At 48.3% G+C, this 24,118-nt stretch overlaps 1 protein-coding gene across 4 annotated transcripts in view; it reads left to right on the forward strand.

Annotated features, from left to right (window-relative positions):
* Positions 1-24,118, forward strand: part of DIAPH3 (diaphanous related formin 3) — a 1,960,340-nt gene that overhangs the window by 779,141 nt on the left and 1,157,081 nt on the right. For all 4 annotated transcript variants that reach the window (XM_069205304.1, XM_069205305.1, XM_069205302.1 and 1 more), the window contains exon 15: positions 22,527-22,631. In XM_069205304.1, coding sequence (XP_069061405.1) covers positions 22,527-22,631 — 105 coding nt within the window. The remainder of the gene's footprint in view (positions 1-22,526; positions 22,632-24,118) is intronic.

Below are 24,118 nucleotides of genomic sequence, written 5' to 3' on the forward strand. Positions count from 1 at the left end.
TATTGTGAAGTCAGATTTTAAATTGCCGTTCTGAGCAATGGCACTTATAGAAAGTTGGCATTTTACTTGCCGTAGCCATTTGGTGCCTGCAGCCTGTCTCTTGGTCATATGACTGGGTGTAGTTGGCAGTTGGGCTCTACATATTCTTCCTAGACAGCCACACACAGTGGAGCTCAGGTGTGACTGGATGGTCCATCACTGTCAGGGTGGGAGTGAGGAACTGGGCCCAGCCTCACACCTGAATAGGCTTTGTCCTGCTCCCACCCAAAGGGCTGCATTAACCACCTGTAGTTAGATTGGAGGCAGGGCAGCTATGCACTTCAAAGGCATGCCTCTAGAAGCTTCTCCCCACTTCAGATGTGTAACTGTGTATAAAAGAAGAACCTCAGACATTAACTCTTCAGTACACTTCTGGACCTATGGATACTCTGCCGGGAAGAAGTACTGCTGTGCTGCTGCAAGGATTGCCACTATGCTGGACTGCTGCTCTGAAGGAACTGCTGCCCTGCTGTGCTGACCTGCAGCCTGCTGGTCTCTTGCCAGGGGAAGAATAACTGGACCTGCAGCCCATCTTGAATGCAGGACCCCAGAGTGACTCAAAGGGCTAGTCTATTAGCCTCTTGATCTGAGCCTCAGGGACATAAAAGGCTCCCCATCAGTTCTTGACCTTTCTTCAGTGAGTTCCTGATCCCGATGTGGTGCTCCTCAGGTCCTGGATCCTTGGTGTGGTTCAGCAGGCTCTACATTCATGCTTTTGGGCTCTTTCTGACCACGAACTGGTCCAGTCGCACTAGAACTATGGTCTCTCACACCAAAAATCACTGTGAGCTACTGCTAGCCCGTCTCTTCGCACGGCAGCATCGTCAGGCTGCGAAGTACCACCAGCCAGAACCTCCAGCCTGCCCGTCCGTGATACCCGTCTGCTCTTTGCACCATGCTGACTGCTGCCTGAGGCACTCTTGTTGCTCCTCAAGACCCTGTCCAATGCGTATGACACTCTCGGAACATAACTTGAGAAGGTAAAACTTAAGCAAAACTAATCGGGGACTGTACCCGACAGACGCTCCATCACGGTCAGCCTGAACATAGGTTAATTTGGGGTTTGCTTACACCTTAGCTTGGCAAGGATTGTGGTTGCTGATTGACCAGAGCTCACACCCCAGTCAACCAGTAACCCAGCTTTTAACACCTGTCTTTAACATATTGTGCTGACTCCTAAAACGTTATAAATATAAATGACCATGTCAAGCTAAGCGAACTTGTTTCTGCAGTAACTGATCATTCTCATGGATACGTCTAACTCCGTGAAGACTGAGTGAGAAGTTGATCGTTCACAGTAGCAGCTTTGTGACTGGTACTGCAAGTTGGAGTGGGAGCGAGACCTGTGCTTTGGCTGCAACTTCTTCTTATGCTTGTTGGAAGATCAAAAAATATTGGGAGCTCCAGATCCACATCTGAATTAGGGAAAGGCATTGATGTCAGCGCTCGTAGGTGGCACTTGCATGCTGCTCTGCTCCATCACATCCGAGGCACAACGACACACAAGGGGTGGGGGTGCCTTTTGCTACCTACTGGTGCTCGGGAGCACCGCTGATAAAATTCTCTACATCCAGTCTTCAAAAGTGTAATAATATGCAGGTAGGTGGAGTATCCATCAGAAAGACCATTAACGAAGGTAAGTAAGTTGTTCTTAAATTCATACATGTGGTTTTGTTTATTACTAGTTCTCTGAATGGGAATATGTTGGTGCTTTACTGTCCAGACTAATAATTTTGTGTGGCTTTTAGAAAAAAGTTTTGCATAGCTTCATCTCAGGCTACGCTGTTTTTTCTGTATTTTTTGAGTAAATATATATTGATGTAATCCTTCCTTTAACTAGGTGCACTCTGTGTAAAAGCGTATTTTCAAGTTAGCAATTTAACCACGCAATACTAAACAGTAATTCTTGCAATAATACAGTTGCCATCGAAATGCCCTACAATGCACAACAGAATGACACATCTTGATTACAACTACACCCATGCTCTCACAGCCACCAAAGGAAACCGAGGGTGCAAAGTGCCTCTTTCCAACATGCAAACTGCATTCTGCCGATATCTGGTGATGGGCAGTGTTGTCCTCTTAACTCTGAATCCCAGTAGTCCTGTCCTCCAGTGGTGCAAATACCCTATAGGAAATCCATTGACTACCTGACAATAGGAGGAGCCAGTCAAAACCACTGAGACCATCAGTGGTGAATATGTGCTGTGTAAGGAGTACACAAAGTTGTATAATTTCTTCTGCAGCTCCCACCAAAATGTAATTAAAACTCAAGGTTGTACTATTCCAACACCTGCAGAGCAACTTCATCACTCCCTTGGGATTGATGAGAGCCCTGTCACGATTGCTGCTATGCAGGGCATACTGCTGACTTCTCCTCTCACTCATCTGTTGAAATCCATAGAGGGAGGCGGCATCAGCAGTCGATGTGTCATGTAAAGCAGGGGTGTTTTAGCTCTCTCACCTCTCTCCATCCCACTTCTAGGCGCAGTGACCTGTTGCAGTTTAGAAGCATCTCTCTGGTCACTCATGCAGAACACAAGCTGCCCTGCAACTAAAGCCAAGCATATACTCCACGGTGTAGCTTGGAGCCCTTCAAGCATTGTGCTTCAGTGCCTTGCCAGGGCTACGAGGCGCTGCTTACATGGAGCCAGTGATTGCAGCTACGGCTCGGACGCACACGTTGTTTGGGGCAACCAGTGCCTTAAACGGGCCGGTACTGAGTACCGGCACTTTTTTATTTTGAGAGGGAGAGTACCGGTGTATTTCAAGAAAAACATAATACTTTTAACTGGAGAGTACCGCCACTTCTCAGAAACAAGCAGGTACTCTTACACAGAGTACCTGCACTTTAATTTTTCCATTTCAAGCACTGGGGCCAACACAAATTTTTTCCTCATGAGACATTCACTCGGAGCAAGAGAGAGAAAAACATAAAAGGGGTAAAGGAAGAGAAAGTTGTAACACAGTTCCAGAGGGACAAGCATTAATGAAAAAGACTTGAAAAAGTGGGGTAAAGAAACTAGGGGGGAGGGGAGGGTGTTGTGTCTGTGATTGATGAAACCGGGATGAGGTGGAATCCAGACAAATCATCCTTGGTATTAGGCACCCGCGACATTCGCATCGCCTACTGCAGGCTTATGAATTAAACACAGGGCCCGTCACATATTATTTTAGAAATTAATCACGGATGTTAGGCTCCGTATAAATGCAGCTGCTATGCAGTTTTAGTCATTGCCAGGATATACAGCGGTCGGGATAGTTATGGCAGCCCTGGCAATTATCGTTCTTGTTTTTAAGGGAAATGTTCTTTGATTTCATCTAGACCCTCTTCCTTTCATAAGGAGGCCGTAAAGGTGGTCGGTCCACCATCCGAGGCGCTTGGCCTTCCCCTTCGTTAACACACTTGTCTTGGCAGATGAAGAACCATTATATACTGTAGCAGCTCTGAGGTTCCGGCGCCGGAGCCTCAGCAAATCGGACGTTACCATTCGACAAAAAAATGGATTGAACGCGAGCATTTTGATTTGATATGCATCGTTGGCTAATTTCTGGACTCTTGACAAATTCTTGTCTCCGGTGCTTGTGTTTGTGTGCGCATTGTACTGTAAGGGCAGGGGCGTAGGAGACACAAAATTTCTGGGGGGGACAGGGACAACCCTGAGGTAGGCCCTCTGCACAAAGTTTGCAACCAGAAGGGTTGCCGTGGGGGGGGGGGGTGCGTTGGGAGGAGGCGGTTGCCTCCAGTCGAGTCCTGTGCGGCCATCAATTCCCTGTCTGCTGGGCCCCTGGATGCCTATTAGGCAGCGACAAGTTCTGTGCTGCTGTTTGCCTGTGTGAAGTCCTAAGAGGCATGTACTGCCTGCTGGGCGCAGTGCTTCCTGTCGATTCCTGTGCTGCCTGCAATGCACTGTGCTGCCTGTTAGGAGCTTTCTTTCTAGTCAGGCTGTGTCAGTCTCTGGCCCCCCGCCTGCCTGTGAAGGTCAGTAAGGCCTATGATTGCTGCTAGGTCCTTGTCTGATTGTCAAGTGGCAGTCCCTGTGCTGCCGCCTTCCTGTGAACTGCTGTGCTGTCTAACAGGGCCGGCCTTAATGCTGGTGGCGCCCTGTGCGACATTGTTTGATGGCGCCCCCCAGTGACCACCTCCGCCACGGATTCCCTCACTACAATCCATCACAACTCTCTCTCAGATGCATTTCATTCGTTTTATAGCACCACTCATACCGGGAAATATCCCTTACAAGGCAATCAATGCAATGCAATGCATTGACCACGCTGCCATTACCACAGATATGGGGCTAGCATGGTGGGGTAGGTTTTAGGGAACAGGGTGGGGATCATGTAGTATTTAGGACAGAGCGGAGTAGGTTTTAGGGTTCAGGGGGGCAGAGGCGGCAAGGTAGTTTTTAGGGCAGTTCAGGGTAGGTTTTAGGGTTCAGACTGGGGGCTGGGTAGTTTTAAGGACAGGGCAGGGTTACTTTTAGGGCTCATGGCAGGGGGATTAGGGCTCAGGGCAGGGGCAGTTATAAGTGCTTGGAGGGGTGGAGTATGGTATCAGGTGTAAGGGGGCAGGGCTAGGAGAATTTACCACGCATGTTCCTTTACCAAACATTCTTTTACAGCAATTTGTTGTAAAGGCATGAGTAGTAAAGACGCGGTCGTTGTTGAGACCGCAATGTTAAGGCATGCATGATATACGCATGTGTTGTTCCATCATTCAGCCCTCATACCAGTCTAGGGTGTCAAAGCACTTTACATCACACAGACAGTACGCAGAGACAATCATCATATATGTGTGAATCATTGTATATGAAATGTTACATAAGACAGAGGAGTACAAGGTGTAGGTGTCACAGGTCATCCATACTGGTAGCAGGTATAGTTTCAGAGTGCTTTATCTGGAGAAGCGCAAACTCTGAATTAAAAACTTAACACCATGGTTGGGGGCTCTCTTTAATATTAAGAATTAATTTGCGCTCAAATTAACTTGTTTTGCAACATTAAGTTAATCAAAAAGTGGGGGGAAATCATGACGCTCTAATCTATACCTTGATGTTTGCATGCAGCTCTTTGATGAGTTCATTGCTCACTGTTCTATATTCAGTTATCATTTATAAATTGCAGGTGACAAAAAAGGAGCGGGCTCTCTGATGTAGGAAGCTGGCCTGGTGTGTGGTGAGTACCTATGGTATTATCACCTTATACCAGGTCCAGTTATCCCCTTATTAGTGAAGTGTAGACAGTGTCTGTAGCTGTGGATGAGCAGCCAAGACTTATTTACGACACATGCAAAGATCATGCAATACCACTGTAGTCCCACAACACTTACACATATGAAAGAAATGTGTGTTACGAAATTAAAGGTTCCTTATTACAGTACCACAAACACTAAAAAACTAGATAGGCAATACTCCAATAGGATGTAAATAGCACACTGTTATATGTACAGTAGCAATCAGAAATTGGCATAAAAAGCAATAGAAAACAGTGAAAAGCAATAGGCAACACTGAAGGCCTAGAGGGGACCAGACCATATACTTAAAAAGTGGAATGCGAAAGCCGGGTCCCCATGCAAGGAAGTGTAATCAGTAGAGGAGAGCTGCGGGAACTGGGAAACCCCAAATGTAAGTACCAGAATGCCCCCCAGCGACCATGAGAAAAGAGGTAAGTTACTGGTTTTTCCCCAACCCACCAAAAGGACTTCAGAGAAGGATATTGCAAAACGCAGGCAAGACTGCAAAAAACTAGAGGTGGATCCTGGAAGAGGAAGACCTGGGAAATAAGGGGACCAAATCCAGTTTACGTAGGAGTGTCAGGTTGTGACAGGAGCCACTACCCGCCCATCTGTGGATGCAGGAGTTGGTGGACGGGGGGAGAAGACGGTCAGCAATGCAGCACTGGAGCAGATGAAGAGTTCCTAGCTGATGCAGTCGATGTCCCACGCCGAATGAAGAATTGCAGTCAGTCTGTGGTGTGGAAAACCCACCAGCAAGCCTTGGCAAAGACAAATGCCGCAGTAGGTCAAAAGTGGAGCTGCCGGGGACCAGCAAGGTCCAGGGGGACTCAACCCATGGAGGGGAGTCCCAGGTGACCATCAGCAAGGCAGAGAGTCTGGAGAAGGAGAGGCAACCCCCACAGAAGACCTACAGGCAAGGGGCCCAGGAGCTGCAGAGAGGCCCATGCAGCACACCTGGAGAGAGGTCCTACGTCGCAGGCGAAGCGCGTTGAGGGCTGTGCTTCACAGAGAAGAGTGCTGGGGGCTGGGGCCACATGGAGCCTGAAGATCCCTTGGAGGAGAAAACAACAGGCCTTGGTAACTGCAAGAGACGCAGTGCATGGGGGTACTGTCCTGCATGGTAAGGCAAGGACCTACCGACTCCAAAGTTGGACAGCTGGTAGAGATGACCAAGGAGACCACTCCAGACTACCACCCCTGATTCAGGATCCACGCAGCTCAAGAGGAGAGGAGATCCACGCAGCCTGTCATTGTTGCAGTTGGTGCCTGCGGATGCAGCTAAGTGACTCCTTCACTCCAAGGAATTTTCCTTCTTTCTTCTCATGCAGAATGAAGACTTGCTGCCATCAGAGGAAGCACAGCCGGGCAAATGTTGCAGTTGCTGGAAGGAGCCAGAGAAACAATGTTGCAGGGCGAAGTCGTTGCTGGAGCTGCAGATTGTAGGTTCCTGTGAAGTCCAGTTGCGGTTCCAGTGGCCAGAAGTCAAACTAAACGTTGCAGAGGAGTCCTGCTGGAATCTTGCACATTGAATCTGAGGACCCACCGAAGAGGGAAACCCTAAATAGCCCAGAAAGGGGGATTGGTCAACTAGCAGGGTGACCACCTAGGAGGGGGCTGTGACGTCACCTGCCTGACCTGGCCACTCAGATGCTCACAGAGGCCTCTGCCCACCTTGGGTTCTAGATGGCAGAATCAAGTGGCCACCTGGAGGAGCTCCAGGCACCACCCATGGGGTGGTGATGGACAGGGGAGTGGTTACGCCCATTTCCATTGTCCAGTTTGGCACCAGAGTAGAGGCTGAGGTCCCTGAACTGGTACAGACTGGTTTATGCAAGGAGGGCACCAAATATGCAATCCAGAGCATACCGGTAGCTTGGCGAGGCTACCCCTCCCAAGCCTTGTAACACCTATTTCCAAAGGGAGAGGGTGTTGCCTCCCTCTTCCAAAGGAAATCCTTTGTTCTGCCTTCCTGGGCATGAGCTGCTCAAGCAGCAGAAGGAGGGCAGAAATCTGTCTGAGGGGTGGCAGAAGCATGGGCTGCCCGGAAAAGCCTAGAAAGCTGATAGGAGCAATGCTGGGGATCCTCTAAGGAGCCCCCAAAGTGCATGGAATCATACAATCAATACTAACAATAGGATTGGCGTATGATTCTGACATGTTTGTTACCAAACATGCCCAGGTTTCGGAGTTGCCATTATGGAGCTGGTGGAGACCTATGTCCAGTACACACGTAAAATGGCTTCCCCGCGCTCACGAGGTACAGGAAAATGGAGCTGAGTTTGTGGGGGCACCTCTGCTCCTGCAGAGGTGCCCTCACACACAGGTACTTGCACCCTGCCCTCTGGGGCTAGGAGGGCCTGCCATAGGAGTGACTTACAGTGACTTGGTGCAGTGCCTGAAGTGAAAGGGTGCAAGCACCTTTTCACGCAGGCTACAATGACAGGCCTGCAGACACAGTTTACATGGGCTCCTATGGGTGGCATAATGCATGCTGCAGCCCATGGGGCACCCCTGATCTCCCAATGCCCTGGGTACCTGGGTACCATATACTAGGGAATTATAAGGGGCACCAGTACGCCAAATGTGGGGTGTGTGTGGTCCAAGCAACCAAATGTAATGGGAGAGAGCACTGGGGTCCTGGTTAGCAGGATCCCAGTGAACACAGTCAAAACATAATGACAACAGGCAAAAAGTGGGGTAACCATGCCAAAAAGAGGGTACTTTCCTGCATCGGACAAAAGCAGTAACTCACTGACCTATTCACATTATATACACTTTGTGATCTGCATGTAGACGTTCTTTGTAGCAGGCATAGTAACCCTGTACGTTATGATGAGTCAAAACTCCGACTAGACAAAACTTCAATCTCTCTCCAGGAACACCATTAATCACCGGAATTATCTTGAGATTTTTATTGTTGCCTGAAACTGTTGGTGGCAAGGAACACCAAGCAGGTGCTTTTAAAGTCACAATATACTTGCAAACACAGCACCCCCATCCTAAGTCAGCACCCAGTGCAGCAGCACCAGTTGCATCGCCCTAGAGCTGGCCCTGCTGCCTTACCTAGCCCTGTCCATCTCTCAGGCCATCTGGTTCTTCCTGGGACCCGTGCTGTGTGCTAGTCTCTCCGCTGTCTATCCAGCAGTGCCAGGCTCTGTTCCACCACAGCCTGTTAAGTCCTGTAAAGCCTGTGACCTGCTACAGTGCCGGCTTTGCATCCACAGGCCATTGGCAGGAAATGAGATTTACAGACAGCCCTTGCCCTTCAGAGCGGGCTTTCACAAATACCAGGAAGGCTGAGGGAGAGACAGGGGATAGAAATGTTGGGGGGGCAGGATGTCAACTTAGGGGACAATAATTAGCACTGGGGCAGGCAAGCTGGAGACAGAGGAGAGAAGAGAGTGAGAGAGAGGTGGCAGAAAGGGGGGCCCTAACATTCATTGGCGCACAGGGTGCCACTAGCGCGCTAAAGCCCGCCCTGCTCATATCTCTAGTAACTCAACAATACTGTTTTTAGAAAGGGAGATACTCTGCAACACAGCACTGTATTTAAAAAGAAAGGGAGTTACTTGGCAATACTTTATTTAATTACCCAAACCTCCTTATCTTCAGAAGTTTTGCTGCTGTCTTCAGGGTTCGATTTTCAAGGGAAGGGTAGGGCTCAGGAGGGACTGGATGCAGACAGCAATCAACAAAGGTCCTCTCGTCTCCCTTTGTTCTCAGAAGTGCAGACTGCAGGCGGCTGTGGGGCAAGGTGAGAAAGAATCCCTTGTGTGCTGCAGCACAACAATGGAGAGGAGGGCAAGTGTCCTGGAGGCAGGTCACAGGTCAAGTGCAGGGCCATTATAGGTAGCGCTTTCATGCGCTAATGGCCCTGCGAAATACAGAAGAGAAGGGAAAATTCTTCTGTCCCCTCGTCCCCCCCACCCTTGTCCCCTGTGTCCCCCCCCACTCCAAAATCTGGGGGGGACATATCCCCCGCGTCCCCCACACTTCCTACGCCCATGTGTAAGGGCCCGAGTTATCCCGATGTGCTCGCAGCTCGTGTTACACATGGTACACTACGTTGAGCAGCCGTGTAGGGAAAATAAAATGATGCCCACTGGACTGTGGTCAGTGTAAGCGTTCAGTCCTTTCGCGTCACGCGCGGATATTAGCCGACACTCTCCACAGGCAGCGGGTCGGGTGCAGGGTATGCAGAGCTATGCACTTCCCTTTATTTCATGCCACGTTTAGTGAGGCCGCTGTCTGCATCACAAGCATACCTGACGTGCGGACCCCGACTGCGGCTGCGCCCAACCCTTAGTCCTGTGATTGACATCCCGGTATCACCCCCCCCCCCTGTCTTCGCTTAGTGCTCACTCAAGCCATAGCTACAAAATGTACCTTGCAGAAATATTCATAAATTCATGCCCAGTCTGCAATCCGTTATCGTTTTGATATAAATAAATTGCAACAAATTAATTTTAAAATGCAGTTTTATTCCCTAACGAGTCACCCCTAACTGATATTGGTAGTGCTTTATAAGGCATGACAGAATACTGTTCTATAAAGGTGACATAATTTCGGAAATCTTTATTTCCTTGGCTTGTAGTGATGAGTATACGTCCTAAGTGGAATAAACAGTGGAGTGTGTAAAGGACACGTTTTAACCTTAAGACAAGCCCCACGGATGAGAATGGCTGCGATCTTCCTACTGTGTTCTCAGGCCGCCAGAAGACCGCGTGGAGCTCTTCGCTGCGGCCTGCTGAACTCCCATTACATGGATCTGGGGATGATGTGCTCTGTGGCAGAGGCCACTTCCGACCTTGGGCCTTATGGAGCCAGGTGCAGCGAGCAGAAGTGCAGTCACTACAGAACTGTGTTGAGGTGCTTCTACTCCTCTGTCCGAAGCAATGGGGGTTAGCACCAGGCTCTTGTTTCTAGAACTCCGAAGTTCCATCCACCAAGCTTTTTAATTGGCTGTGGTCATATATCTGATCTATTGAGCCTGGTTTCCGAAAGCGAGAGGGCAGACATCTGGAGTATGAATTGCAGAACTAAGGTAGGCCCACTCATTCATAAAATGGAAACTGTTTTTAATCCTTTCCCAGCTTTGATGATCATGCTACTGTTTGACCATGCGAGACAGGAGCCCTGCATTAACACCATTTTCCTTATTCAGCCTAGATAGGAGGACAGCCCCTACCTGGCATATCTTAACTTATGGGAGCAAATAGCATACAACTTTCTTGGTGAGGCTGATGTGGAAATCGGTGAACTTAATCAGTGGAATTGTTTATTTCTACTGATTGTTGTGTTGAGTGGGAGGCCAGGAGATGTTTCTTTAAAGCATGGGGCCAATAAAAAGGGGGCTTTAGCAAGTGCCACATCCTCATTGTGCGACTAGCACTTATACCCATATTTAATGCAAGAATGTCTCCTGTGTCCATTAAACAACCATGAATGCGTGACCCTTCCCCTTTCTCTAGCTGTATATTACCAGCATGCATCTAGCTCTGCTTGTGCTTTTTGGAGCTCAAATTAGTGGCTGCACATAGAACAGGAGGAAGACCAAATCTTGCAGGACATCATATGGTCTGCAACTCTCTTGCAGGAGTATACTCCTATCTTAACTTCATAGCTTTATGTAAGAGTCAATATGCTTCTTTTCCTTTCCTGCAATACCAGTTGTTATCAAGTTATTCTTCAAGGAATTGATGCTCAACCTTTGCTTACATTTTTTTTTATATTATTTTTTATGTACAGTTAAACTCAGAGAAGTGACAGAGCTTTTTGTAGACAGTTAAATTAGAGCAAGATATGCATTCTAGTGTCATTTACCATAACACCATATAATACTGTAAAGATATGTGTCTTTTTGCGTGTTCACCCCTACATTTTTTGACTGATGCTGTTTCATGTCTGAGCGTGCACTGAGCCCTGCTAACTAGAACTCAGTGCCAGTGTCTCAACCTCATACAAATTGCATGGCAAATTGGATACACCCAATTGGCAAGGCCTGATTTACTTATAAGTCCCTAATATATGGTACCCAGTTCCTGTCAGACAGTGTATACTCAGGGCTGAAGCTCTGGTTGTGCCACCCTTCATGTGACAATGTACAAAATAGCTCCCTGCCTGCCACTGCAGACTAGAAGGGCATGCTTGCAGTGCCAGTCGACTTTGACTCTTAATCCTATGGCAAAGCCACCCGTCCCTTAACATTGTGTAAGTCTTCCCTATGGAAGGCCTATCAAGTCCTATGGCAGGGAGCAATATTTTGCTAAGTAAGGTATGTTTTAAAATATGTCTTAGCAGCAACACTTCCAAATTGTTGTTTTGCTGTGGGTAAAGCCAGTAGCTGAATTTGCTAGTAAAGGGGTACCGCGTGGCATCCCAGACAGATAACCTTTGGCTTGGACTAACAAACAGTCATTTAAGGTATCACATTAATCATGGCATTGAGTGTGACTAGATGCCCAGGTCATAATTAATGTCACTATTAATAGGGGCAGCTTTCAGAAAGTTGCCCTTCTGCTCTGCTTGTCCAGCAACCTCACAAAGGCATACACACTCAGACAGGTTTCCTGGGGAGACGTGTGAACAACTCCTAGGCTTGGGAACAAAGGGCAGTGCCAGAGCACCAAGGTGTCGCCTTCTCTGTCCTGATGGCCACTCATGGGGTTAGGCCATAGGCAAGCTTCAATGGGAAAGCTGCCTCTGATGGGCTGCCTGGCCAAAAGTCCCTGAGCAGGATGCCTTTTGTTCCTGTAGGCAGCATGGAGAGAGGGCGATAGAGGGGAAACTCACCCCCAAACCGGCTTTACTGTGGGTGAGGACTCGACTGGACTTCAGCCCCGTGGACCACACATTATCAGGAGCATCCTTGAGCATCTTTAAACCTGCAGCCGTCAGCATCAGGACCACTCCATTGTTGACTATGGAGGTCCTATGAAGTTTGAATCTTACTTTAAAAATGCTCTAGGGGACAGGTAGCTGTCCAGAGTGTCCATTTTGCCTCCCTAGACCTCTGTCCTATCGGACTTGGTTGCACAACCCAGGCCAGAGACTTGGAACAAACTGTTTCAAACTTTTCAAAACTTTTCAAACTTTGTTGGCCAATGCTTGTTTGCGGTTGTTTTAAAAGTTATTTATTGCTTAATAAATCTGTATCTCCGGTGGATTTGGATGATTAAGGTCTTTAAAAATACTTTAAAAAGCTCTAGTTTTATACTTTGGTGTCTTGTTTCTTTCATGTTGTGTGACTTTATTTTGTTGTTTGGTGCTATGAAATGCTTTACACATCATTCCTTTGGTAAGCCTTACTGCTCACAGCCACACCTGCCCAGGGTTGAGCTTAAGGTTAAGTAAACATACCTGACTGGACCCAAGACTGTATTTGAGAGTGTACTGGATGATATAACCACCCAGCCATATCATACATTACACCCAAAACCTCACAAACACAGAGGTAACAACTGCGTGACACACACATTCAGGAGAGTCTGCAGAAACGTATATACATTAGTAGTCAGAAGTCTACATGGATGGCAGTGGGATGACTGAGGACCAGAGAAAGAAGAAAAAGATGTCAGGCTGGCCTCAAGGGGAAGGCTAGAACATCTAGTTTAGGTTTTAGTAAAGAAAATAGCCAGTATGATATTTACAGCAAGTAAAGCCGTAGTAGAATCAATTGCAACCTTTAATATGATAAGATATAAAGCAAAGGTTAGAGACAACTACAGGAGATGAATAGCCCTGGACATAAACTATGAGATGCAAAGCCAGGTTTATTATATAGGTTCTCCTTAAGCTTATATGTGAAGATTTGCTGTGATTAGGCAAGTCTTATGTGAATGGAAAATGCATTCCAATTTCTGGGTGTATTTGATGGAGGACATTTCTTTGAAACAGTGTTAAGAGAAGTCATGTTGATGTGCTTCTTATGGTTTTGGTTTAGTGGTTCAGTTTTAAATTTTGAGGGAGGCAGTGAGGCTAATAAAGTACATGGCCTTGAATGATAGGAAGACATTTTTGTAGGTTGAACGAAATTCAGGTGTTAGCTATTTGAGAGAGTTTAGAGCAGAATATTGAAGACTGCCAGCGGGTCCAATAAGACCAGATTCATAGTCTGCCCTCTGTCTCAAGCCTGATGGATGCTGTCCCTCTCTTCCACCAACGTGGTCTGTACCACATAACAGAAACCTAATTGGCAGATGTTAGAGGCAGCCGTTCCTCAAATGACATTATAGATGTCCTCTATTGTCGGCATGATCCTACCAACGGCGAGGAGTCCTGCGATGCAGCACAAACTTTTAAGGTTGTGTCATGTTATGTTTTTGCTATGTATCGAGTACAAAATAAAATGCATAAGCTGTTCTCAGTTGAAAGGGTCATATAAAGAACTGTGACTAACCTCCCAATATACTTTGAACAAAGACTGGATAAAAATACAATGTTTGCTTTCTAGAAGGGCATACAATTTTCTGTAGCCAAATACTCAGCTTTGTTTGTAAAGATATTTGTGCACTTAATTCACCTTCAGTTTGTGTGTAAAGTGACGTTTTGTGTTCACTAGTGGTTTTACGCCCATGAATGGATCTGCTGACACATCACCATTAAGGGTACATGTGAATAAATTTGCTCCTATGAGCAGGTTGAGGGCATCACCACCCCCAAGTCATTGGCAGGCATATTCACATGGCTGGAGATTTGCTCCTGAGAAGGCAGGGGTAAAACTGTCTTTACATAGCCTAGCCCTTGGGTAAAGCGCCCCCCCCCCCCCCCCCCGAAGTGGGGGGGTGCGGCCCGTTAGGGGACGGGGCCTCCTAGGCCCAACGCTCCCCTTTGCACCGGAGGTGCGCAGGGCTGGCCTTGACTCACGAGGTGTGGGAGCGGAAGTACTGGAGGGAGGCGATCGTGGGGGCAACGTGGGCTGCAAGCCGGATCCGGACGCCGCAAACCGGTGGGGGGGGGGGGGGGGCTACTTAAGAGCCCCCCCCAAGAAGGCTCGTCCTTCTTTCTGGTTTGCGGCGTCCTGGTCGCGCGAGGCCCGCAATTGTTATTTTTCTGGTGAGGATTCCTCGAGGAGCTGCCCTGTAGGATTCCCCTTTTTTCCCGGTGAGGATTCCTCGAGCGTTCGAAGTCGGAGCCAGTGGAGAGTTGCCGGCGTTCAAATAATTTTAATTTGTTGTCTATTATGTTAACGCTGGGGGAGATTTCAGGGGCCATGGCTCAGTGGCATGCCTAGTACACCAGGCGCAGCAGGAAAGCATGTTTCTGGGGGCTTTCTCTTAAGCAAATAAAAGCGCACTGGTTGTCTGGTTGGTTATTGTTTAAGCTTACAGTAGAACATTCCTTGTGTGCACATCGCAGTTATAGGACGTCGCCCTGTTGGCCATCCATGTATGTATGCGCATTTACCAAGTAATTGAATGTAAAATACCATTTTGACTACATCATTTACAGGAAGCAAATTAACTCTTAAGGCAGTGTTCAATTGTATATACCTGTATGCTTTACGGCTCTATGTTAAGGCTAGTGCCTTTGTTGTCCTGTTGATTACGGGCTATATATTATTTGATTTGCCATCACCAGAAATGGCTCTATGTTAAGACTAGGGCCTTTGTTGTCCTGTTAATTAACGGAGCGGTATATTAATTTTGCTTTGCAGGATCTTCGTCATCACTTAAAAAAAAAAAAAGGTGGGGCTCTTTGCAGAGTTGAACTCGACCGTTGGGGGTCTTTCTGTTAGTGCATTCCACCATGCCACCTAGGAAGGCCAGCGCTGCAAAGAGGAAAGGGAGGGACCCAGAGCTGTCCCAGTTATTAAAAATGGTCTTGGATAAATTAGGGAATGATGACACGGACAGTAGTGACTTGGCATCTGACAATGAGGTTAGTGGGGAAAAGTCTAGCCGTCCACGGCGGGCTCATATAGCCCCTCGCGCCGTGTTTCCTCCGATTAAGCATAGGAAGAATGGGAAGTTAGCAGCTCCCGCCCCCCCCTAATTTGGTTTCATCTGCAGTGATCAATCCTCTGGCACCGGTGGCCCCTATTGTGACACCGGCCCCCGTGGTGGCTACTCCTCCCGCACTGCAGGGCTCATGCGTAGGAACAATTGTGGCACCGGCCTCTGGGGTAGAGGAGGTCTTGGCGAATATTCGTAAGTCACTGGCTTCCTAGTCACCCGCGGGCAGTCAGGGGCTCCTCCAGCCCCCTTACCTGTGGCGCCGTCACCTGTGGCCCCCCCTTTGCCTCCCCTACACCCCAGGCACCGGAGCAGCAAGCGCAGGTTCAGGACACGTCCAGATAGGCTTTAGTAGAGGTATCCAGACTTTTAGCCAGCATTAATGGCCCCGCCAGTAGTACACCCCCACCCACAGCTCCTTGGGTTGCTAATGAGTCCTTGCAAAATTCAGTATTGGAGCTAAAACGCCAAGTGGATGCTATGGCGTCAGTGCAACACTCAAATACATCCCAGGCATCATCAAACAGTCCGCGTGTCGCCCGGACACTGTGCACTGTAACAAATGCAACCCCGGTACTTCCAAATGTGTTGCCTAGCACCAGCAAATACACAGTCCAGGAAAATTCGGCTAAGGAGGGATCAACTGATGCATTACTTTCAAGACCAGATAAGCTGGCAGCACACGTTAGTGCAGAGGTAAAGGAAAAAATTTGGAAAGGGGATGTTTTGGACATATTTTCATTGATTAGGGCAAGGAGAAGGGTGGTGGATGTTAAAGATAAGGAGGCTAAGCCTTCCTCCTCTGGGGACAGAAGTTCAAAAGTGGAGGAGAACATCACAAACTGGTTATTTGGTTTTCATGTATTCATGTCAGCATTGTTAGAAAAGAAACCAGAATTGGGCATCTCATTGATTTACTATGCAAACAAGATATTGAAGGCCCAGCACACCTATGGGGGGGTCGGCCTGGTTGGAATATGATAGGGGCTTCCGTTGGGCAAAAGTGGAAGATCCTTCTATTGGTTAGGATCAGACAGAAGTTAATGTTTGGCTGGAGTGCGTTAATAACAAAGTACCGGGGAGGCAGCCCTTTCGTTCGCAGTTCTCAGGTGAAAAGACGGGTACATGTTGGGCATTTAACAGAAAAGTGTGCTCGCGCCCAGCTGGATCCTCCAAGTTCAGGCATAACTGTTCCTTTTGTGGACACCCTTCCCACCCAGAGTTTAAATGCATCAAGAAATCTAAAGAATGTGGTAGAGATGCAATTAAGCCCTCTAACTGACCCCCCTTGCCGTCCCCCATCAAGTTGGTTTCCCTGCTCCCATGGTTACAGGCTTACCCCGCTTCTGATTCTGCGAAAACACTTCTCCAGGGTTTTTCTTCTGGTTTTAGGGTCCCAGCATTTAATGTTCCACGAGTGAATCACTGCAAAAACTTGGTCTCAGCGTCACAGAACCCGCGCGTGGTGGCCAAGAAGTTAGCAAAAGAATGTGCGCTGGGTAGGCTAGCGGGCCCCTTCCAGGGCCCCCCCCGGTTGGCTTTGTTTGTTCCCTGTTGGGTGTGGTTCCAAAGAAGGAACCAGGCCAGTTCAGACTGATTCATAATTTGTCTGCCCCTCGGGGCGTCAGTAAATTATGCCATTGATCCTCAGCTATGTTCGGTTCATTATGCATCTGTGGACAGCGCCTTAGAAAAGGTCAGAGCTTTAGGCATTGGGGCTCTGTTGGCAAAGACTGACATTGAGTCAGCTTTTATACTTCTTCCAGTACACCCAGAGGACTACCACCTACTGGGTTTCCAGTTTCAAGGAGAATATTTCTATGATAGATGCATGCCCATGGGTTGTAGTATATCTTGCAGTTACTTCGAGCAGTTCAGCACATTCCTTCATTGGGTTTTCTCACTTCGCACAGGGCACCGTGACGTCATTCATTACCTCGATGATTTTTTTATTTTGGGCCCTCCTAGGTCTGCAAAATGCGAGTGGGCACTCCAGGCGTTGATCACTATGTTCAAAGAATTTGGGGTCCCTTTGGCTCCAGACAAAACTACCAGTCCCTCTACTTGCATTACCGTCTTGGGAATTTAAATTGATTCCATGGCAGGGGAGTGTTGCTTACCGCAGGATAAGCTACAGGTGTTCAGGGAATCCATTCATACTATGCTATCGCATAAAAAAGTTACTCTCCACCAGCTTCAGGTGCTAGTGGGTCAGCTGAATTTTGCGCTTAGGATCATCCCCCTAGCCCGCCCCTTTTCTAGATCTATTGCTCGGTCAATGGCCGGGCTAACGAAAAAACATCACCACACGCGCTTGTCCTTGGAGGTCAGGGAGGACTTAAGGTTGTGGGAGGTTTTTCTGAGGGATTTCAATGGGGCTGTCATTTGGCCTCACCAAGCAATTTCCAGCCCTGCGCTGGGTCTGTACACTGACTCGGCGGGTAGTCTGGGTTTTGGGGCAATATTGGGCCCCCTGTGGTGCAGGGCAGACTGGCCAGCTGAATGGGTGAGTAGCGGTTGGACAAAGAACATAGCCTTCTTGGAACTATTCCCCATTGTTGTGGCTGTCAATATATGGACTAAGGAATTGAGAAATAGAGTGGTAATTGTTTGGTCTTACAACATGGCAGTAGTTGAAGTCATTAATCGTCAACGGGCCACTTGCCCTCTGGTCCTAAATCAAATCAAATCAAATCATTAACATTTATAAAGCGCGCTACTCACCCGTGCGGGTCTCAAGGCGCTAGGGGGGAAAGGGGGGGTTATCGCTGCTCGAACAGCCAAGTCTTTAGGAGTCTCCGGAAAGCGGAGTGGTCCTGGGTGGTCCTGAGGCTGGTGGGGAGGGAGTTCCAGGTCTTGGCCGCCAGGAAGGAGAAAGATCTCCCACCCGCCGTGGAGCGGCGGGTGCGAGGGATGGCAGCAAGTGCGAGGCCAGCGGAGCGGAGGGGGCGGGTGGGGACGTAGAAGCTGAGGCGTCTGTTGAGGTATTCCGGTCCCTTGTTGTGGAGGGCTTTGTGTGCGTGGGTGAGAAGACGGAAGGTGATCCTTTTGCTGACTGGGAGCCAATGCAGGTGTCTCAGGTGTGCGGAGATGTGGCTGTTGCGGGGTACGTCGAGGATGAGGCGGGCCGAGGCGTTTTGGATGCGTTGCAGGCAGTTTTGGAGTTTGGCGGTGGTCCCGGCGTAGAGGGTGTTGCCGTAGTCCAGGCGACTCGTGACAAGGGCGTGGGTCACGGTTTTTCTGGTGTCGGCGGGGATCCAGCGGAAGATCTTGCGGAGCATGCGGAGAGTGAGGAAGCAGGCGGAGGACACGGCGTTGACTTGCTTGGTCATGGTGAGAAGAGGGTCCAAGATGAAGCCGAGGTTGCGGGCGTGGTCTGCGGGGGTCGGTGCGGTGCCGAGGGCCGTGGGCCACCAGGAGTCGTCCCAGGCGGACGGGGTGTTGCCGAGGATGAGGACTTCCGTTTTTTCAGAGTTCAGCTTTAGGCGGCTGAGCCTCATCCAATCTGCGACGTCCTTCATACCCTCTTGTAGGTCCTACGCCTGTTAAAGAGTTTAATCTTGTCTTGTTTGCAACACGACATTACCTTCAGGGCAAAACATGTGCCAGGGGTCCATAACAATGCTGCTGACGCCCTATCTCGCTCATTAATGCAGGACTTTCTGAGGTCCATCCCCGGGCAATGGAGAAGATGACGGAGTTCCCAGAATCTCTGTGGGAAATTGGTGCCCCCCCTCCCAGATTTAGTAGCGTCATCTCTAGCGGCACGTACTAGGAAGGCATATGAAAACGATTTCTACCATTACAGGCGGTTTTTACAGGCGCAGCATATTTCTGAAGTATTCTCTAAATCAGCAGTCTGTGCTTTTCTACAGCATTTAAAAACCTTAGGACGCCCGGTGTCTTGCGCTAAGGCTTTCCTGTCTGCAATACGCTTCTTCGCTAGGCTCAAGAGCATGGAGGCTCCCCTGAACTCTTTTATTGTGAAACGGGCCATAGCGGGCTGGGCCAGGATAGCCCAGGTGAGCGCGGACTCTAGGCGTCTGATAACCCCTCCACCCCCCTCCCCTCCCCCCCTGCTAGAGAGTCTTCTGCACACTCTCCCTTCAGTGTGCTCCTCCCCGGTTGAGTCAGCCCTCTTTTCGGCAGCATTTTCTGTAGCGTTTTACGGGGCCTTCCGCGTCAGCGAATTGGTAGGCTCCTCCAGGGGCGACCATGTGGGCGGATTACAGACGGAGGATGTGTCAGTCAGTGCTGGTTTTATAACAATAGTTCTGCGTAAATCAAAAACGGATCAGGCAAAAAGAGGAGCGCACATCACTCTTAGTGCCGCAATCGGCTCTCCCCTTTGCCCTGTGACTCTGACGAAGTATTACCTCTCGGTTCGCCCTCCGTCGCGCCCATCTGCCTTGTTCATCCATGCTAACTGGGACTGCCTCTCGCGCTACCAATTCTTAGAGGTGTTCAAGTTAGCGTAGAGGGCACTGGGGGTTGACCAAAAAGGGTACTCCTCCCATTCCTTTCGTATTGGGGCAGCAACACTGGCAGCAACCGCGGGCATGCCAGCGTCCGCGGTAAAGCGTATTGGGCGTTGGTCATTGGAGTGCTTTAGGCGTTACATTCGGCCCGAAACTAGCATGATGTCAGCATGTTATTATGTATGTGCTCTCCTCACGCCTTTTTTCTTCTATTTCAGTGCAATGTCTCAGCATGTAGTGTGGGTTTTGGGGCATTGTTTTGTTCGACGGGCGGCGTACCGGTGCAACAGCTCCGTGGGTCGAATCCGGCGATGGTGCAAGGCGTGGCTTTCCGGTGGTGTGGTATTGGAGGAGTGGGAATCACTCAGCTCCAGCGATTAGTCAATGAAGCAAAGGGTTTTGGGGGGCTCCAGTCCCCGGATCTTATCATTATCCACTTAGGTGGCAAAGACTTGGTACAATTGGGTCGTAAGGCACTGAGAGAAACCATATTCTTGGAGATCACAAAATTAGCAAAACAGTTCCCTCAAGCGGGGATTGCCTGGTCCCATATGGTTCCACGTCGAAAATGGGGATTAGGGATCAAATCAAGGACAATCAATGTTTCAGTACGCTGTCTCAACGCCGAGATGGCCAAGCTTTGCCCGGGCCCAGGAAGGTTATGGAACATCTCCCACAAACTCTTAAAAGGTCCACACATGTTTCACAAGGACCAGGTACATCTGTCAGATGCAGGTACTGACCAATTCATCCATGACATGTGGTATTTTGCTCGGTGTTTTTTTAAGGGTGGGGAGGGCGAAGGACCTTTAGGGCCCTGGTCGCCCTCGTGGCGGAAATTGAGATATAAAAGTGGCTAGAAATAACAGGGGGGTCCCCATGGTTGGGGCCACGGGAGGAGGACACCAGGGATAGGATCCTGAAGTTCTGAGCCAACCTGCGGGCGTACACACCAGATCAATGGGAAAGGGAGTTCAGATCGCTTGGGGGGGCCATGGGGTGCCCAGCTCTTGGCCGCCCTGGTATACCCCGAGTATGATTGGTGTTCGGAGGGGGGCGGAACCCTGAGCGTGAGGACAAGAAACGGTGTAGTCAGGGTAACCGCCCCTCCTAGGGATACAGGTGAGATATCGGTCACCTGTGTGGTCCAATGGTGGTTCAGGACAGGAAGGGATCCTGTCAGGAAATGATTTATGGTCACTAATTGACAGGACTTGTAGTTATTGTAAATATTGGTACAATTGTTTTTGATGCTTGATTTATGACTATGTTTGTTTAAAGAAATTAATTGATGTTTAAATAAAACCACTTACAACAAAATTAAGCTTGTCGGTCTGTGTATAACTGGTGGAGGGAGTTGGGCTACCTGGAGGCCTCTGGATCCTAGTGCTGGTGCAGTAGTCTTGAACAGAGGCATTGAACTTGCATCCTTGTTTACATCTTCACAGGACAAAGAGGTAAGTTTGCAATTATTTTGTGTAGAAATTTCTACATTAGGGATCTCAGGCCAGGCATCAGGTCGAAGCGGATGCAGTCCTCGCAGGGTGTCCTTCATTTAAGTTACCATCTTGTTATTATTCCTCCTTGAAGACAAGCCCCCCGGGTTCCCGGTAGAGGGACTGCAGTGGCAGTTTACAATCATGTAGCATGTTTGTGGACTTAGACGAATTTACACTTCTGTACCGATGCTCCTCTGGGCCGGGGAGTCCTACTGGGGTGCAGATTGGTGTTAAGGCCACTTCTGTATTCTAAAGGGAGAGTTCCTTCAGTTGCACGGGGCTTGCTCCATGCAAATAAAGGGATTGTTTTGGGCACATGCGCAGTTTTAAGAAGTCTGGGACATGGGCAATGGGGCTAAGAGGGGTTGGGATGCACACAGCTTTTAAATGTGTGCTGATTTTTAATGGCTGCCCTTACTCTTTCTGCAGCACTAAGGACCACATGATGTACCGTAATCCCTTCTAAAGTGCCCCCGATTCTAGGTAGGCCAGGCAAAAAACTTTCCGTTTACACCGACCTAGCATATTTTTAAATAACTTAAGAGTTCGCCATAGTTTCAGGAGGAGCTGCGAATTGGTTTAATTAAAAAGCTGCCCATCAGCGCGGAGTGTGATTAAAACTTGAAGGTTTAAATGCAAGATGAAAACGAGTTTTATTACTTATGAACGGTACCTGCTCTTTATCGCTAAAATGTGAACCAGCCTGATTATGTAAATTCCTCGAAGCACTTAATCATCCCTCGGTGTTATAAACTGAGCCCAATCTCGGGGATCTCTCGGCAGCTGGAAACCTTTCGTTGAGTGTGTGACACAGACAGGCCTTTCTGCTAATTACAACAGGAACAATGGACGGTGAATTGTTTACGTTGGTAGACTGCATCTGAAGTGAGTGCTGCTAATGAACCAATTAGACCTGCAGCACTTCTTTACTGCGATGCCTTTCAGCTTGCAATGTAAATTTATATTAGTAATTCTTCATACAGCAGTCTGCATCAAATTATCATTAAAACCCACCTCGTAGCAAAGACATGGGTTTTAAAATATCCTCTTGATATTCTTTGGCAACTTGTAACTGTTGCTTTGGAAAGTATCGGCTGCCCGCTTGGATTTCATTGGCAAACTTTGATGTGTGAGTCGGTGCGGGGGCAGGGCGTTGTTTGCAAATATAATTTATGGGTGTCAAGATGTGATTGTCTAGAATCACAAATATGCTTAAGTTAGCGGGTTTGACATTTTCCAACCAAGCATGTAAAAGGCCTTGCCTTTACAATCGGAGTCATTTTGTACGCAAAAACATAATTATTCCACTTTCCCTTTTCAGTATGAAGAAGAGTTTACAGTCCGCCAAGAGGCCCAGTCCCAACTGCGGAAGAATGAAGCGAAAATCAATGAACTCGAAGCTGAATTACAGGCCTTTAAATCCAAGGTAATGGAGCATGTTAAGTGAATTTATTGAATACTTGAGCATCAGTGGTGAAACAAATTTCACTTAATACCTTTCAGACAAGAATCGGATTTGAGTGGCCTTAGCAGGTTCGTTCATAACATTGTTTGTCGTCTATTTTCGTATTCCGGGGCGCCTCACGATGTTTGGAGCGTGGTATCAATTAGCCGTTTGAGCCTTCGATTGATCCCCCTCTCCGTTTCAGCTTTGTAATTAAATGTCTTCCCAGTGTTTCATTTCAGCGTTGCTTCCAGTGTCACATTTTCCCGAGGTAATTAACCACACTCGGCTTGAAGACGGCCTGCTCTTAGATGTGGCATTCATCACTGATTCTTATCCCTGTACAGGAAATTATTCCACACGCACTTTATATTGCCAAACCTTCAGCCTCGGCCGTCCAGCCGTGAGAGATAACCTCCAGCCGAATGAAAACATTTTCTGATAATTTTTCAATTTCGGAAAGTAAACAGATTTAAAACATGGTGAAAGGGGGGCGGACTGCGATCCAGGGGCTTGATAAGTGATCGGTTACTGCAGACCGTTTAATATTTAGATGGCAGCTGTAAAATTGGAGTTATCTATCCCCTGCGTCTCTGGTGACCGCCATGAGCCGGAGAAATAGGGAGGAAAAACTCTTTTCGGACGTTTTTTGGAGAAGGCGAAATGCTTATAAGTCGAGTTTTCCACACGGTTGGGCTAACCACGATCCCGCCTGACTGCTGATGTGGAAGAAGCAGTCTGATCCCATTTGAGTCCATGTTGTATTTGTACACCACGCAAGACATGAGAGGTACGGTAGTGTCAGACCGCGCTCTTATCTTGCGTCTCCTCGGTCTTTTAAGCGATGCTTAGAAAGCACCGCTCTCTTGAACTCCACCCTTGAAGTAAAGTTTTGGACTGCGACTAGATGTGAGAGTTACAGCCCTTTGAAGCTCGCTCCGGTGTCCTAGCCATTTATTTATTCGAGCTGGCAGGTTCTTTCATCCCACGGAGGAGTGACCAAAGACCCTTTGAAAGTAAAATGTTTTTTACGCAGTACAGACGGGGGCTCAGGACCGGAGGGGCTGGCAGCTCAAAGGCTACCTGTAAAAGTACCTCGTAGTCGAGCTCCGTGGGATCTCCGCTTTTTATTTTGGATATCCAAGGTTTTCATGGTTTACATTGTTTAAATATCAGACTCAGAACACTGGCAGAGGTAACCCTGCCTTGTCACAGCATGCTACATGTTAGAATGGATTGTAAAGAAATATTGGATTTAATCAATTAATTATGTGGCTCTCTCTTGAGTCAATCTATCAATCAACCAACCAATCAATCATGAGTGATGAAATAGAGATTGTCGCTTTTTAAGTTTAACAGTTAAAGGCCCCGCGGTACCCAGAGTTGGGAGGAGTCAAAAATAACAACGGTACAAGAGATGAATGAGTTGGAGGATAGACCAGCGGTGGGCCCTTGTCACCTTTGCGCAC

Source organism: Pleurodeles waltl, chromosome 8, assembly GCF_031143425.1.
Source record: "Pleurodeles waltl isolate 20211129_DDA chromosome 8, aPleWal1.hap1.20221129, whole genome shotgun sequence".
In the NCBI taxonomy this organism is placed as follows: domain Eukaryota; kingdom Metazoa; phylum Chordata; class Amphibia; order Caudata; family Salamandridae; genus Pleurodeles; species Pleurodeles waltl.